The 16,619-nt window shown below is 50.8% G+C and overlaps 1 protein-coding gene and 1 long non-coding RNA gene across 5 annotated transcripts in view; both read left to right on the top strand.

Moving 5' to 3' along the window:
• Nucleotides 1–16,619, top strand: part of MRAS (muscle RAS oncogene homolog) — a 52,926-nt gene that overhangs the window by 28,508 nt on the left and 7,799 nt on the right. For 3 of the 4 annotated variants that reach the window (XM_040636773.1, XM_040636775.1, XM_040636774.1), the window contains exons 3-4: nucleotides 13,810–13,963; nucleotides 15,308–15,407. In XM_040636773.1, coding sequence (XP_040492707.1) covers nucleotides 13,810–13,963; nucleotides 15,308–15,407 — 254 coding nt within the window. Of the gene's footprint in view, nucleotides 1–13,809; nucleotides 13,964–14,780; nucleotides 14,970–15,307; nucleotides 15,408–16,619 lie in introns of those variants that run through there. The other variant, XM_040636776.1, reaches the window with a different exon arrangement.
• Nucleotides 273–5,854, top strand: LOC121104273. Its single transcript, XR_005836562.1, has 2 exons — nucleotides 273–998; nucleotides 5,111–5,854. It is a non-coding gene; the product is annotated as an uncharacterized LOC121104273 (long non-coding RNA).

Below are 16,619 nucleotides of genomic sequence, written 5' to 3'. Positions count from 1 at the left end.
AAAAATAAAGCACAGAGAGACTGACATAGCTAGCAATGGCTTGAACTCCCCTTTGTGTCCTGGATTCTCTGTTAGTCTGATTGGGTGGGAAAATCCTCTCCCACCTCACACACTGATCCCTGTGCCTCTGGGAATAGGCGTTGAAATCCTAGGGAGAGGGGAGTACGGCCTGGATTATCAGGCTGAACGCCCTCCCCCACCACCTGCCCTTCTTACAACTCACCCAAGGCCCCTCAGAGGGCCGGGTGCTCTTCCTCGGCTTGCTCAAAAGCCCTTCTCTGTGGTGGCCACACCGAAGATTCTCACAGCTTCCCGCTTACTTACAAACTTGTTTCTTGCTCTTTCAAGGGACCGCATTGCCCTGGTTTTCCCAGAATCTGAAACACAGGAGGCAGCTGATTTCAAGGGCCAGCAGCCGGGCTCCCCGGTGTCTGGGACCCCCAGGCTTTGGAGCAAGTCTGCTCTGAGTTCTTCCCCGCCCCGGGCCTTCGGGACCCCCGTCTCACCTGTCATGTTGCAGGTGCATTTCCGGAAATACCGCCTCGCTGTCTGGTGCCCACCTCTCTGCTGTGGGCTTGCCTCAGCTCCCCCCTCCCCACTCTCCAGCTCCAGGGCTCACCCCACCCCAGCTCTCAGGTTTCAAGGATCAGGAAGAACCAAGCCTTAGGCAGTCTTGAAGTTTTGTATTTATTCTCGTGGGTTTTTGTATTGCGGTAAAACACACGGAACTCAGCATGGTCGCCATTTTGAAGCGTACAGCTGCGTGACGTCAATGACGCACACGCTGTTCCGCAAACACCGTCCCTCCGGGACTTACTCCGCTCCGAGTGACACGCACGCACTCAGCGGTAAGCCCGGCTCGCCTCCCCAGCCCCGGGCAGCCAGCGTGCTGCCGCGGCCGTCTCTCTGAGGCTGACGACTCTAAGTGCTTGACAGACGCGCACACGGGACTCGTTCTCCGGCCGCGGGCTGGCTTCACTTCGCGCAGCGTCTTCGAGGTACATCCAGCTTATAACGTGCGTCAGCATTTATTCTTTTTTAAGACTGAATACTATTCCACCGTATGTATATACCACATCCAGCAATGGACACAGGGGCTGTTTCCACTTTTCGGCTCTTGTGACTAATGCTGCTGTGCACACGAGTGGACAAAGATCTATTCTAGTCCACGTTTTCAATGGTTTTGTCTTGGAGTTCTCGTGTACCAGCTTTTTGTTTTTGTTTTTGTTTTTGTTTTTGTTTTTGTTAGGCTAGGGCTGGAAGGCTCCTGAGCTCTATGTTATCACCCGCCTCACTTTACAGCTGAAGGAACTGGTGCAGGTGGAGAAGGGACTTGCCTGAGGTCAGACCTAGCTAGAGGCAGAGCCAGGCCTGGGGCCTCTTGGCTCCGCCGGGCACATCCCCCACCCTGTCCTGCTGCCTGCTATTTTGAGCCACGCCTTGGTCCTGCAGTGTGGGATGTTGACCAGGTCCTCTGCCCACTTACAGTAGGGGCAGGTGTTTCTGGGCCTTCTTTCCTCCATGGTTCCCAGTCCTCCCTCTGCCCAACCAAGCTTGCATCTTCCTTCCACCAACAGAGAACAGCAGTGGGCCCTGAATCTCCTTACACCTCTTCCCACTAGGGGCTCTTGGGCCCAGCTCTGCAGCCACTCTGTCCCCCTAGCTCCCCAAGCAACAGCTAGGTCTTTGCAAGAGTGAAAGCTCCAGCTCTTCTCCTGCACCCTCAAAAGCTGGGACGTTTCCACCCTGGCTTCTGCCCAAACCTCAGACACAAGTGCTGTTGTCTTCTCGGAGCAGCCTGGACCTGGCTTTTCCCTGAACACTTGAATCCGCATTCTTTCTGGGGAGGGGGAGGGAAGAAGGACATTGGAAGGGCAGCAAGAGCAAAAGGAACATTTATTGAGTGTACTTTTCTGGTCTAGAGGCTTTAATTGGGGGGCCAGCTTCAGAGTAAGCACTTTCCCATGGCCCCCCAACTAAGAATGGGGTCCAGGCAGAGCTGGCCTATCCTTCCACCTTTCCAGCCATCCTCCCCTTTTCCTGCTGGCAGTGGTGTGGGGGGAGTTTCCCTTGTTTCCTTTATGAGGGAACATGGCCACGGGCCTCAGATTATGAAATCCAGCCCTGCGGGCCTCGGCCTGACCCTTTATCCTGGTTCCGTCAGCCATCACCGCTTGGATGCTTCCAGTAATGTGCAACTCACTGATCTCTGAGCTGCCTAGGGAGTGCTTCCTGGTACACTGAAGCCAGATCAACCTCCCAAACCCTCTCTCACTGTGGCTCCTTCCACTTCATAGCAGTGGGAGCAGTTACTCCTGACCAGACTTTTCTGGAAGGGTAGAGCCTGTGCTCAGGGCTTTATAGGGATTGTCTTATTGCCTCCTAGTAATACTTCTGTGACATCGACATTAGTGTCTCCAGCTTCCAGGTGAGCATAGCTGGGCCTCCGCCAGTGTGCACCGGCACTGTGCTCCTAGTTGATAAGATGGTGAACTATGTCCATGCCATTGGAAAATTGCTACTGCCGCTGTCCTGTGTCCCTGAGGGCCCTTCCCCCTCCTGCTCCAGCGCCTGTCCCGCAGCCCTCTGATCAGTTAGGGCCCTGGAGGGGAAGACCAAGATTCAGCGAGGGTAATAGCATGTCCAAGGTCACACAGCTGATTAGAGACCCCTTCCTCTGACCCTGAAGCGAAGGATCTTTCTCCTGCTCTGTGCCAGCTTAGCCCCACCAGCCGGCCTGGGAGCTGAGGGGCCCCCATCAGCCAGTGACCTAGAGTCAGCTCAGCAAGGCTGCGTGAGGACGGTGTGTGTGCAACGCGAACCCCTCCCCCTTCAAAGTCACAGCACAGCCAAGAGTCAGTCCGGAGGTTTGCACCCCAAACCCCAGGTGGGGTTCCTCCCACATTGCTGACCGGTCCTAGACTCCTGCCGTTACTTTTGGGTTTTGCCCTGACTTCAGAACTTCATGTCGATTGCTCTTAGTCCTGGGACCGGTTTGGGCTGAGTGCACCAGCCAGGTTAATAAGTTTGAGATCTTACCCGTCTGCCCATGCGTAGCGTGATGCCACCTGCCCCAGGCTCCAGTGCAGCCACTGCCAGCTTGTTGTCACCCTGCCCTACATGTGAGTTCTTGCCCTTGGGCACAGACAGCCTCTGGACTAAAACAGTGTGCCCTCTTTGGTGGGACTTGTATCCCAAATGGGATGTACCCTCAGAGTTGTCGCAAAAAATAAAGGAAACAATACAAATTATAAGCTCCTTGAGGGAGAAACTTGTCCTTTGCCCACCATCATATCTCCAATGCCAGCCTGGAGCTGGCACCTATTTATTGGGTGAGGGAAGGAATAAGGTACCTTATAAGGGGCTTGGCACATAGATGCCTACCGTCGCTGTGGTTGCTCGGATATGATTTATAGTACTAGTTATGGTGGTGGCATGGTGCTTTCAAGAACAGGCCTTATGACAGGTGCAGATGAGAGGCCACCAACCCATCTGCCTGCTTCTGGGGAGCTCCAGGAGGGAGGCATGGGCCCCCGACTTGGAGCTACCACCTCTCCTCTCCAGCAATGTGTGGATTGGCCCCTGAGTTTTGTGTACATGGATGAGTTCACTAATTCATTCAACAAATACTTCCGGGTACCTGCTATGTGCCTTGCTCTCTTTTGGGCTCTGAGGATGCAGCATTTGACAAAGTCAAGTCCCGGCTCTCATGAAGCTTATGTTAGAATGGGAGGGACGGAACATAAACAAATATGTAATGTGTCAGGTGGTGATAAATGCTATGAGGGAGAATAAGGCAAGGTAAAGCAAACAGACAGGAAGGGGTTGCTATCTTACGTAGGCTGGTCAAGAGAAGTGAAAACATACCCACACAAAAACTTGCACAAGAATATCCAAAGCACCTGATAAGGTGATGCTGGAGCAAAGATTTGAAGGATGAAGCTGTACTTGTACCTAAAGGAAGAGAATCTCAGAACATCAGGTGCAAAGGCCCTGAGGCAGGGGTGTGCTTGGCCTGTTTGGGGAATAGGTAGGAGGCCAGGGTGCAGAGGGCAAGTGAGGGCACTAATAGGAGAGGTCAGAGAGACAGCTGGGAGGTGCTGATCTCACAGGCCATTGTAGAAAAATAAGAAGCCATTGGAGGGTTTTGAGCAGAGGAGGGACATAGTCTGACCGATATTTTAAAAGGAGTGAAGAATAGACCATAGAGGAACTAGGGTAGAATCAGGGAGAGCAGTTAAGAAGCCAGGCAGACTAGGGCACTGCTGAAGGAGATAGCTAGAAGGAGTTAGCTTCTCGATGTGTTTTGAAGGAAGAAACAAAAGAATTTGTGGATAGAGTATATGGCATGAGGTGGGGGTAGAGAGTGAAGAGTCTTTGGCCTGTACAACTGTTAGAATAGTTATGTTTATCAACATTAGGAAGACTGGTGAAAAGCAAGTTTGGGGAGGGAATCAAGACTTTAATTTTGGACATGTTAAATCTGAGATGCCTTTCTCACATGCAAATAGAAGTCAAATAGGCAGCCGGATGTCGGAGTCTGGAGTAAGGGTAAGGGGAGATGTATAGGCTGGAGATGGACATTTGGGAGTGGACGTGTAAAGCCATGAGATGAGAGATGGCCAAAAAGCGAACACGGGTTAGAGAAGGGGTCCAGAGACTGAGTGTGGGGACCCACCATCGTTTAGAGGGTAGGGAGATGAGAGGACAGAGCAGGACCAATCACTGCAGTAGGAGAGGAACTGAGAGACAGTGATGTCCCAAGGCCACGTGAAGAAGGCTCTCCAACAATGAGGGAACCATCAACCACTTCCAGTGTCAGCAGGTGGCCCAGAGGGATGAGGACCGAGCCGCGTCCATTGGATTTAGTGACGCGGATGTCGTTGGTGACTTGACAAGACCAATCTTGATAGACTGATCAGCAGTGAAAGTCTGATTATAGTGGGCTCAAGAGAGAGTGGAAGGCAGGAAGAGCAGGCAGTGAGAATGGACAAGTCAAGGGGTGTGGCTGTAAAGAGGAACAGAGAAAGGACCGTAGCTGGAAGGAGATGGGATGTCAAGGGGAAGGGTTTCTATTGTTAATTTTTTTTACTTCATTTTATTTTTTTAGGTGAGAGAAATTATAGTATGCTTACATACTGGTGGAAATGAACCAAAAGAGAAATGGATGATGCAAGAGAGGGAAGGGGCCACAGTAGTGCAGTGACCTTGTCTGGGCAACAGAAGACAGGACCCAGTGCCCGGCTGGAGGGCATGATCTTGGACAGAAGCAGGGCCAGGTCATACCCCACAGCAAGAAGACAGGTGGAATGTGTGTTGCAGAGAAAAGAGGGGGGTCCTCATACAAGTGTTTTTAATTGAGATGTAACTCACGTGTGAAGTGCACAATCGAGTGTTTTTCAGTACGTACACACAGTTGTGCACGCACAACTGCTGACTGATTCACAAACCAACAATCGCTTGGATCACCACGGATTCCTCAACATTTCCATCGCCTCCCTCTGGAAAGCTCACCCCATTAAAGCAGTCATTCCCCATTCTCCCCTCCCCTTCCCCAACCCCTGAAACCATGATCTACTTTCTGTCCCTACGGATTCGCCGGTTCTGGACATTTCGTGTATATAAACAGTAGCGCATGGTCAACGGCCTTGGAGACCGGCCTCTTCACTCTGCGGACTGGCTTCGAGGTGCATCGTGAAGCCTATACCGGAACTTCATTCCTTCTTATACTGAGCGATATTCTGGGGTACGGATGCACCGCTCTCGCTTTATCCACTCGTCTGCTAGTGGACGTTTGGGTTGTTTCCACATCGGGCCTGCAGTGAATAATGCTGCTTTGGACATTCTTGTGCAAGTTTTTGTGTGGCTGTGTTTTCACTTCTCTTGGGTATGCCCCTGGGCATGGAACGGCTGGGTCAAATGGTAACTCCACGTTTCTCTTTTTGAGGAAACTCGAAACGGTTTTCTGCAGTGGCCGCGCCTGCCTCCCCCAGCAGTGTGTGAGGCTCCCGCTGTCTGGGAGGTGGGGTGATTTGGAAGCTTGTGGAATTTAGCTGGTGATCTCTGTTTCACACACTGAGCTGGGAGTGGAGGCTGGAGGAGAGGAGGCGGTGGGAATCCGTGGCCCCGGGAGTGGGAGAGGACTGGCCGGGGATGTGTTCAGATTTGTTGGGTGTTCTAAGGGTCCCAGAAGTCGGTGCTAGGACTTTAAAGGGAGCCAGGTGCAGAGCCATGAGCTCTCTCCTCCCAGCTATGTGCGGCCACCCAGGGGCAGGTGTGGAGTAGGTGGAGGGTTTGGGGTAAGCAGGTGGGGTTGGGGTCAGAAGCATCGCCTCCAGGCTTGTGTCTTCAGTCTGCAGACCTCAGGTGTTCCGTCTTCACCCTCTCCATTTAGACCTGTGCCTCTTCACAGGCCTCGGGGACCCTGCTGGCACCTTGCTCAAAGACAGGCTAGTGCCAGGAGCAGAGCAAGGCTTGGCCCCAGGCAGCCTGGGGTTCCAGTCTGCCTCTCCTGCTCTCTAGCAGTGTGAACCTGAGCAGGTCACCTGTAAAATGTCACCTCCCCCCACGCCCTGAGTGGTTGTGAGGAGGAAGTGGGCTTGGAGGCCAGCGCTTTGTCTCCTTGCTCCTCTCCATTGCCAGACCCTTCCCAGGCTGCCCTCTCTCTCTCTGGATGTTCCTGGTGACCCAGCTGAGAACCCTTGCTGCCCTCTCTCCTCTTTTCTTCTCTCCCTTCCCCAAGAGTGACACGTGTTTGAGATTGGGTGTTCCCAACTCCTCGGAGAATTCCACAAAGCCATGGACTGTCTCCCTGAAAGAATGTGCACCCACACATGTGATATATTCACCAAGTCAGGGAACCTAGGAACCTCATGAAAGTGTATTCCGAGGCCTCCTCGCCCCATCCCCCCAGCTGCAGGAGGGTGGCCTTGGGAACAAGCATCCTCTGGGGCTAGTGGCCAGCACTTCTCCCCTGACGCCACCTTGAAGTCTGAGCTGAGGCTGGGGCCACTGCCAGAGGGAAGCTTCCCCATCACCAGGGAGCCAGCCACTTCTGCCGCAGGATTTAGCCCCCACTCCCTTAGAGAGTCCCAGGTGGCCTGGCTTGCCACACCCTGCCAGTGCTATGGAGAGGAAAACAGCCCTTTTTCTGGAAACAGTGCGTGGTCAATGGGTCTAGCCCTTCTGCCTGGCACCGAGCCCGCTCCATACACACTCTTACCCAGAAAGGGGAACACAAGAAAAATAGTCAAGCGCCCTCATCACTACCAATGCTCGACTAGGTGGCCTATTTTTAAGTCTTCTCCTAGAAAGAGCATAGGCTTCCCCGCCTGACGCCCCTGTAAAATGGGCATGCTCACTCCCACCTCCACCATGGGTCTGTGGATTAGAGGAAGGTAGAAAACATGAGGCATGGTCCTTGGAGATATATTATCTCTAGAAATTGTCATCTGTATTGTTTCATATTCTAGAACCCTTACCCCACAATGAAGGGTGCATTACCAAGTGAAAAAGTCACTTTTTCGCGATTTCCCCTAAAGCTGGCAGGGGCTGGCATATCTTATGGTATGCACATGATTTGTCTAGTCATTCTGCAAGAATATTTTGAACCTCCCTTGGGTGCTGAAGCTTTTGAGAGACCCAGGGAAATGAAAGCCAGGCTCCCCTCCCATCCCCCATGAGGAGCTCCAGCCCATGGTAGGGAGCTGAGCCAGGCCTAGAGGCACTGACTCAGAGAAACCCACAGAACTCACAGAACCCAGGACACACTCAAGAGGAAGGGTTCAAAGACAGAGGTCAGAGGCTGGGGCTCTCAGGAGAGGAGGCGGAGTGCAGTCGTGCCGGGGGTGAGGCTGGGGTGGCTGGTGAGAGGGCATTCTAGTTGGAGGTCATGGCTTGTGCAAAGGCTTGGAATTGAGACACAGCCCGGCTGGTTGTGGGTGGCCAGACCCACACCCTCTGGTTGAAGATAAAAGACTGAATGGGCAGGGATAGCTGGGCCTTGGGGAAGTTGGAGTGGCCTCCTTCCCAGTGTGTGGCCTTGAGCAGATCCCTGTAACTCCCTGGGCCTCAGTTTCCGCATTTGTTCTAGGCCATGAAGAGGATTCAGAGGGCGTGTGTGTATAAAACCCCAGCACGGTGCCTGCTGCCAGTAGGAACGTGGTGGGCAGGACTATTTTCAGCCAGAGTTCAGACTGTACCCTGGGCTGCCGCCAATGTCCGAGCCCCGAGCCCATGCCAGGGTGTGCCTCCCTCTAGAAGCCCTGAGGAGGAAGAAGAAGAGGAGGAAGAAACGAAGGAAGAGGAAGAGGGAGCGGGGGAAGGAGGAGGGCTCAACCGGGACCCAGGCTGGTGCCCCCACATGCTGGCTGCCCACCTGCTGGGGGCCTGGTGCCACGCCAGCCTGTGGGGCTGGGCTTCCGAAATCCGCAAGATCTAAGAGCAGCCTCGGGGTTTCCATTTGAACCCTCCTCAGCCGCACTGCTGGCCCCATCAACTTCTGAGTGGGAAGACTGCGGCCGGGCAGACAGGTGCACAGCACTGACCCTCTCTATCTCCAAAATCTGTCTCTCTTCTCCCTCCTTCCACAGTCTGGCTGCCTCTGGCTGCCTCTGCCTCTCTGTGTCTCTCTTCTGTGTTCGCTCTCTCTTTCTCACACACACTCACACATACACTGGCACAACACCTCTTCTCCCACGGTGACTAATACTTTCTGTCTCCGGAGTCCTCCTACCTTCATGACATCAGGCATGGGAAATGCAGGCAGAATCATTTCTTAAAAGCGTAGCCGCCTGTTACCTTCAGCCTCCCTGGGAGGCAGAGCCACTGACAAGGGGCTTGTGCCCAGGCATTTCCAGGTGTATGTGTATGGAGGGGAGGGATGAACCCCAAACCAGAAGAGACCCAGTTCAGCCCCCACCACGTCTGCTTCTACGTTGCACCCGTCCTGCTCGGGCTCCAAGGTTTAGAATTTCCACGGCGTCCTCCACTCTCCTCTGTCCCCTTGGCCTCAGTGTCTCCCCATTCACTGGTTCCTCGGCCTCTCAGGCACACCTGCCTTCGCCCACGCCCCGGTTGCCTCTGCCCTGGCCCCTCCTCTACCCCTTCCCAGCCTCCCCCCCCTCCAGGCCCCTCCCTCTCTGGCTGCCACACTCACCCTCCTCTGACAACGTCTCTTCCCTCTCTGAACCTTTAGTAGCTCCCTAGCAGCCACTAAGCCCAAACATTTTAGTTCAGGATCCAAGAGCCCCAGCTCTAGTCTCCCAGTCTCCTCTCTCCCGCCTGCTCCCCATCACAGACCTTTTATGCCAGCACACTGACCCCCTTACCCCCAAGTCTTTTCCTTCCCAGCTTCCAGGCCCTTGCTCATGCTGTTTCTCTGCCTGGAAGGCTTTCCCCAGACCCAAACTTTTTAATGTCAAATGCTGTTCTTTCAAGGGCAGGATAAATATCCCCTCTTGGCTAAAACCTTGCATTATCCCTCCAAGCTGAAGGGACCTTCCCGCCTGGCCTAGACTTTCCCATAGTATGTATCACTTTTTGTCCTGTGGTGTTGTTTTTCTTTAAGTGCCAGCCCAGCTGGCCTCTAAGTACCTTGATAGCGAGATGTGGCTTATCCTTTAACCACACCAAGTACCAAGCAGAGTGGTGGGCACTGAGGAGGTTCTCAGAAGAAGGCTGGCAGATGGATGACCGAATGCACCTGTTTGGGTCCCACACACCGGCTGCTCCTGTCTCCGAAAGGTGGGGTGGGCCTGGCTGTTACCCCACAACCATATGCCACCCCTGTCCAGTTTGTTATTATAGGAGTATGCTTAGGCTGTTACAATGAGCTGGAAAGTCCTTTATTTTCCAGGCTCTGGAGCAGTTTGTAGATAATAAAAAGAGGTTCATGCCATTCATGGGAGAGATTTGTCTTTTCAATTTCATGGATAATTATTGGCCTATTCAGGTTTTATATATTTTCTTGAGCCAATTTTGTTTATATTTTCTTCAAATGTCCATTTCATGAAGAATTGAAATTTTTTTTTGCTATGAAACTGCATATAGTTTTCTCTCAGAATTAAATATATGTCTAGACCCAGAGTCAGAGGCCTTTCCTCATTCCAAAGGCTTATTATTCTTTTTTCTCTTTCGTCACTGGTAAGAATTACTAAAGGCTTTTTTTTTTTTTTTTTTAGATTGGTCCTTTCAAAGAGTCAGCTTCTGATTTTTAGATATCTGCCACTTTTTCTTTCCTCTCATTTTCTTAATTTCTACTTTCATTGACGAGTTCTTCTTTCTTTGGTCTTATTTTCCCTTTCCTAGTCCCTTGATTTAAATGCCTAGTTAATTTTCAGTCTCTCTCGTTTTTGGAAGTGCATTTAAAGCTGTAATTTTCCTCTGAGTACCACCTTGGCCTCAAACCAGAGGCTTTATTATTGTTCATTGTCGTTAAGTTCTAAATTGTTTGTAATTTCTGCTTTGCTTTTCTCTTTAACTAGAGCATTATAGAGCAGTACAGCTTTTTAAACTTTCAAGTGGATAATTTCTTTTATACTCATGTTGCTGTTAATTTCTGATTTTTTGCATATAAGCAAAACATAGCCCATCTGACATCTGCTTTCCGGAATTTGTTGAAATTTTTATTTATGACCTAATACGTGGCCAGTTTTTGTGACGATTTCATGTGTGTTTGAAAATGATTATTTACTGTTTGAGTGTAAAGTTTGTTCTCTCAGATTAAGTTTTTTTTTTTCTTTTTTTAAGTTTACTCAAGTAATCTCTACATCCAACATGGGGCTCAAACTCACAACCCTGAGATAAGAGTCACATGCTCTACCAACTGAGCCAGCCAGGCACCCCTCTCAGATTAAGTTTTTAAATTGCGTTTTTTAGATCATTACTTTTCGGGGGGCTAATTGTTCTGTCTCTCTCTAAGAGAGACCTGTTCAAGTTCTCGCATAATGATGATGGGATTTGTCTATACCTACTATGTTTAAAAATCAGGTTTTTATAAGTGTGTATATTAGGCAACATTCTTATATGCTTATGATTCATGATTTGGCACTTGATGCTTGTACTTCTTCCCTTTATAAATACACTGGTTTGTCCTGTTCAGTGCATTGGCCTTGAATCCTATTTTGTGGATGCATGTGGCTAGCATATCCTTTTTTATCCTTTCACTTTTCATTATTTCTGTGTCATTTTGTTTTATATGTGTCCTTTGTAGTGGCAGACAAATGGATTTTGTATTGGGTGTCTGCTTTAATGGGTGGATTTAACCCATCTGCATTTACTGTTGTTAGTCATAGTTAGATTTACATCTGCCATCTTCCATGTCTCCTTTTTTAGCCTTCTTATTTTTGTGTAGTTTGTTCTTGCCTTTTGTTGAATTGGTCCCATTTACTTTGTTCTGTTTTTTTCCCCCCTCTGATGACTAGGAACTTCTGAGTTGTATTTCTAGTAGTTATTCTATATACATTCATGTGTTTGTGTGTGTATAATTATATTTTTTCTATCAACATCTGGATGTAATTATTATCTTTAGCCCCTTCCCAAACAAGGCAAGAAATTTAGTAGTAACTTACATTTCCCCGCCCCTTTCCTCACATATGGATATCATAGATTTTAGTTCTAAATTGCCATTCATTTTCTTCAAATTGTGTAAGGACATTTATTTAAACTTAACTCTTATGTTTGGCTGTGTTCTTTGTTTATCATTGTTTATAATACCACTCATCTTTTTCTTTCATGGATCTATTTTGCACTCTGTTGAAGTATTTCCTTCAAGAATTCTTTTAGAAAGCATGGATAATATTATTTTTAAGGCAATCAATGTGTGAAATAACAATTTTTCCTTTTCAGAGGGTCCGTTTTGATTTTTAGCTCCCTATTGAATTGGGTTTCTTAAATTCTGAATGATCATATTTTCACATATCCTAGATCTCTAGTGTTTGTTTTAGGCAATACACACCTTCAAATCTGTGAATACATTAATTACATATCACCTGAATGTCTTCTGCTGTTCTCTTCACCTTCCCATCCCTTCAGCCAAATCTGTGACATTTTCATCTGTTTTGCCGGTGGAATTTACTTAGTTGCGCTCAGTCCTTACCCAGCGTTGATGCCAACTTCCGCCAGTTACGTTGAGCTGCCTATATTGTTCTTCACAGTATGTACTTGTCTCCACCAGAAATTATATTACCCATTCATTTGTTTGCCAATCTCCCTACTAGATTATGAGGCCCTGGAGAACAAGGATTTTGCCTCATTCACCCTGGATCTATAGTGCCTAGAACACTGCCTGGCCCGTAGTAGACTCTCACGTATTTCTTCAGTGAATGAATGAATGAATAAAATTGGGTAGACTGCACATTCATTTATTCACTCAGCTACTATTTGAGTTCTCTTTGTGCCAGGTTCCGAGCAGACCAGGCCCCTGCCTCTGGAGCTGATGGTCCAACTGGGGGCCTAGTAAATGGGCAGGAAGAACAGTGTGGCATGAAGGGTCTGTACAGGGCTGGGGATAGTTCCCGCGAGCTCAGGCAGCAGAATGCAGTGAGTCAGAGTCAGCTGGTCAAGGCAAGGGGAGCAGGAGAGGAGGGGAGGCTGGGGGATGGCCCAGAGGTAGAGAGAGCACCCCAGGTGAGGAGAACAAGCTTGCACCAGACCCTCCTTTCGGGCTTCTTTATGTCAGGCACTGCTCCAAGGGTCTTAGTATTTTAACTTAAAACAACCCTTAGGATCCCCATTCGTGGAAACAAGGGCACGGAGAAGTGAGCTTGCCCAGGATCATACTCTAGGAATGAAGAACCAGACTCAGCCCAGAATCGGCTCCAAAATCTATAGCCATCTGCTCCACTGCCTCCAGGGAGAAGAAGATGGGTCTGTCAGAGAGCAGAGTGAGCTAGGAAATGGGGAAGGCTGCATGGGGAGCAGGGGTTTGCAGGATGCTGAGGGCTTCAACAGGGCCTAGGGGGTCAGGCCTGTGCCTCTCAAAGGAGATTCCCCAGCAGTGGCTGTGACCACTCTGAAACAGCCTGGGGGGTAGGATTTTATCCCAGCAGGAAGGAAGCTGAGGGGAGTGTCCTCAGGAGTCCATGGCTTGGAGGGAGGGAGAGGGGGATGGGTCGGTTGGGAAGAGGCCTTTGCTGAAATGGTCCCCCCTCCTTCTCTCCAGCCATTCTTGCTTCCTACCCCTGCTCTCCTTCCCACCACCCCAGTGGCAGCCCCATCCGAGGGCCAAGTGATCCTGGCTCTGAGGCCTCTCCTTCCCCGTGGCCTGCCTTTTGTCTGTCCACGCAGGGACTGAGGACCCTGCCTGACCAGGCATGGTTTTCAGGGCTTCCCCAATGCATGTCCTGGGGCTCTCCTCCCAAGGCGGCTGCAAGGTAGAGGCATTGTTTCCATCTTATAGAAGCGGAAAGGGGAAAGGGGGCTCAGAGGGCCCGGTAACTTCCCCAGGAACCAGTTTGTAAGGACTGCGACAGGGATCCAAGCCCAGGTGTGGGGACCCCAGTGGGATTTTGTAGCAGAGCTGATCACTGACTTTTTGAGGCTTTTCTGTAGACGGACAGTTGAGTCCCAGGGAGCAAGTAGGTTGGAATTGGCAGGTCCACAGATAAGCCTGTTAGGGCCTCACACTTGGAGGTGCCTGAGGCCCTGCTGGGTCCCTTACACCTCAGCCCTGGAAGGTCGTGCAGCCTCTCATGGGGCCAGCTTGGCTGGAGCCACCCTGGAGAGAGCAGCAGCGGCATGGGGGTCTGCAGGCCATGGGAGCTTCATGGTGGGTGCTAACAGCTCCTGAGTGGTCTCATCCCACCCCAGTTCTGGACACGGCCGGGCAGGAGGAGTTCAGCGCCATGCGGGAGCAGTACATGCGCACGGGGGACGGCTTCCTCATCGTCTACTCGGTCACGGACAAGGCCAGCTTCGAGCACGTGGACCGCTTCCACCAGCTCATCCTGCGCGTCAAGGACAGGTAAGGGCAGCCGGTCCAGAACCTCCCAGCTCCTGGCTCAGAGTGGCCTCTGCCTGTCTGTCCCTCAGAGTCTCAGGAGAAAGCTGAAACACAGAGGGGCAGAGCTGAATTCACGCATTGGTCCCCCGACTCCTACCCCAGTTCTTTCCACAGGACCAAACTGCTTCCAGGGCCTTAAGTCAGCCCCTCCCATCTCTCCTAAACAGTCCCCCCTCATGGCCCCAACTTAACCAAATGTTACCACGTTCGAAGAAAAAGTGAATTTCCTCTCCAGTATGCCTTGTAGGTGGTTACATCACATTTGACTGTGAGATTTACAAGCCCCTAATTAAAAGCTCATTTTCCCCTTAGCATTATATGGAGTAATTAAATAATTTGTAGTTTCTTTTAAGCCTAACTGGTCTTTTCAATAAATTGGCTCTTAAAGAGGCAACATAGGAGAGTAAAAGGACAAACTAATAGGAAAGCAGCAAGCTTTGAACAAATCTCAGTAAATTCAGAAAAATCTAGTTAACACCTGTTCTAACAGCAAAGTGTTAATAGTTTTACCAGGTAAAAGGGATACACACTTGCACACACTCACATATACACATAAAACTCCAAGTTAACGTAAGTTTAGGCCCTGGCTATAGGAATTTCAAAAGAGAAAACATAAATGACTCCGAAGTAGGAAAGTATTCAACCTTTTGGCTAACCAAAGTGCAAGGGGAAATAATAAAGTATTATTTTTCACCTGTTAAATTATGAATTTTTTAAATGAAAATGCCCGATGATGTTATTAAAGATGCTATAAGACTGGCATTTCTTTCACCTTTAGACAGCGATGTGGCCACATGCGTCGGTGGGAATCTTTAAGGCAGACGTGCCTTGTGAGCCCACCCTTCCTCTCCTGGGAGCCATCGCAAGTTTGCAGCTGCCATTTACTGAGTGCCAGCTGTATACCAGACGCTGGCTCCGGGGCTCTTACCGAGCTCCCGCTGACGGCGGCAGGAGCTCTGCATGGCTGGTGCATTGGGGTGACCGGGAGATGGGAGGGAGTGGTCTGGGAGGCCAGCCCCCTCCCAGCAGCCCCTTGGGAGCCCTCTGATGGTGCTGAGCCAGGGATTTCCCGGGGAGACCCCTTTGCTCTCCCTGCAGTAAGCCTAAGCCTCCAAACCAAGACAGCCAGCAGTCCCAGGGCCCGCTTCCCCTGCCTAGAGATATGGAGGGAAGGGACTCATGAGTCAGCCCCAGGCCCACTGGGGAGGCAGTGTGGGCCGCATTATGCCTGAGGTGTGGCTGTGTTGCCTTCAGCAGGGGTGGAGGCAGTGAAATTTCATGAGCTGCTATTCCTTTATTCCCCAGAGAGTCGTTTCCAATGATCCTCGTGGCTAACAAGGTCGATCTGATGCATTTGAGGAAAATCACCAGGGAGCAAGGAAAAGAAATGGCGACCAAACACAATGTAGGTGGCGTGTGCGCATGCGTGTGTGTGCACGTGTGTGTATGTGTGTGTGTGTGTGCTGGGCAGTCAGGGATGTGTAGAAGTCCGTGCCCGTCACTCCTGAGGGATCTCGGGCCTCCTGGGTAGGGGGTTCGATTCCGCAGAGAGGCCTGCAGAGCGTATGTGATGAGGGCTATATTGTGAAACAAAACAGCAGACCCGAGAGAAAGCACCCTCTTATCAGTCATGAGGCACTCTGATGTGGGGACCAGGTCCCCTCACCGTGGCCCGCGAGCTGTGGCGTTCAGACCACCTCCTGGCCCCCAACACAGCAGATTCATCGCTGGGATGTGTAGAGGGCTGGCTTCTGTCCCATTCTTTGAGCCAGCCACCTGATTATGCTCAGAATCATCGGACCAGCTGCAGTTCACCCAGCCCTGTTCTATGCTAGGCATTATGCCGGGGAGCACTCACTCCTCACCCCCACAGCGGTATCATGATGCCCATCTTACAGTTGGTCAGACTGAGGTTTGCCCAGGCCACACAGTGAATATCAGCAGACATCTTTGTTTTCTTTTTTTCAGTTCATTGTGATGCCCCTTTGCCCTCTGAATGTGCTGGGTGGGGTCACGGGGCTTCTTTTCACCCGTCCCCCACACAGACACAGCCCAGGCCCCTGGCCTCATTGGTCAGTTATGTAGAAGTCCACTCTGCCTGCTGGGAGGTCTGCTGCAAGGTTGCCCCTTCCCTCTGCCTGGTGGGCCCAGCTCTGTGAGTAGAGGAAGGGGACTCACTGCAAGTTACTTCTGCTTGTCTCTGCCTTCTGCGTTCATTTAACTGTCCTAGGCCCTGGGAAATAAAACTCCTGGCTTTATGGTGCTGGCTTCTAATGACAAGAGACAGATAATAAAGCAAATTACAGTGTGACATGTGCTATGGAAAAAAGTAAATCAGGGAAGGGGGTCAGGAATGTGAGGTGGAGGAGGGTGCTTTTCCAAATAGGGTGGTCAGGGAAAGCCTTGCCGGGGAGGGTGTATTTCAGCAAGGACTTGCAGGAGCTGAGGAGTAAGCCCTGCAGATCTCGGGGGAAAGAATGTTCCAGCTGAGGGAATCATCCGTGCAAAGGCCCAAAGGCAGGAGTTTGGGGATCAGCAAGGAGGCCAGCTGGAGCAGGAGTGGGAGGGGTGGGTAGCCGGAGGCCAGGTCAGAGAAGGCTTTAAGACGTTATGGCTT

Source organism: Ursus maritimus, unplaced genomic scaffold (assembly GCF_017311325.1).
Source record: "Ursus maritimus isolate PB19 unplaced genomic scaffold, ASM1731132v1 scaffold_20, whole genome shotgun sequence".
Classification (NCBI taxonomy): Eukaryota; Metazoa; Chordata; class Mammalia; order Carnivora; family Ursidae; genus Ursus; species Ursus maritimus.
This window is presented reverse-complemented; position numbering and strand designations above follow the sequence as displayed.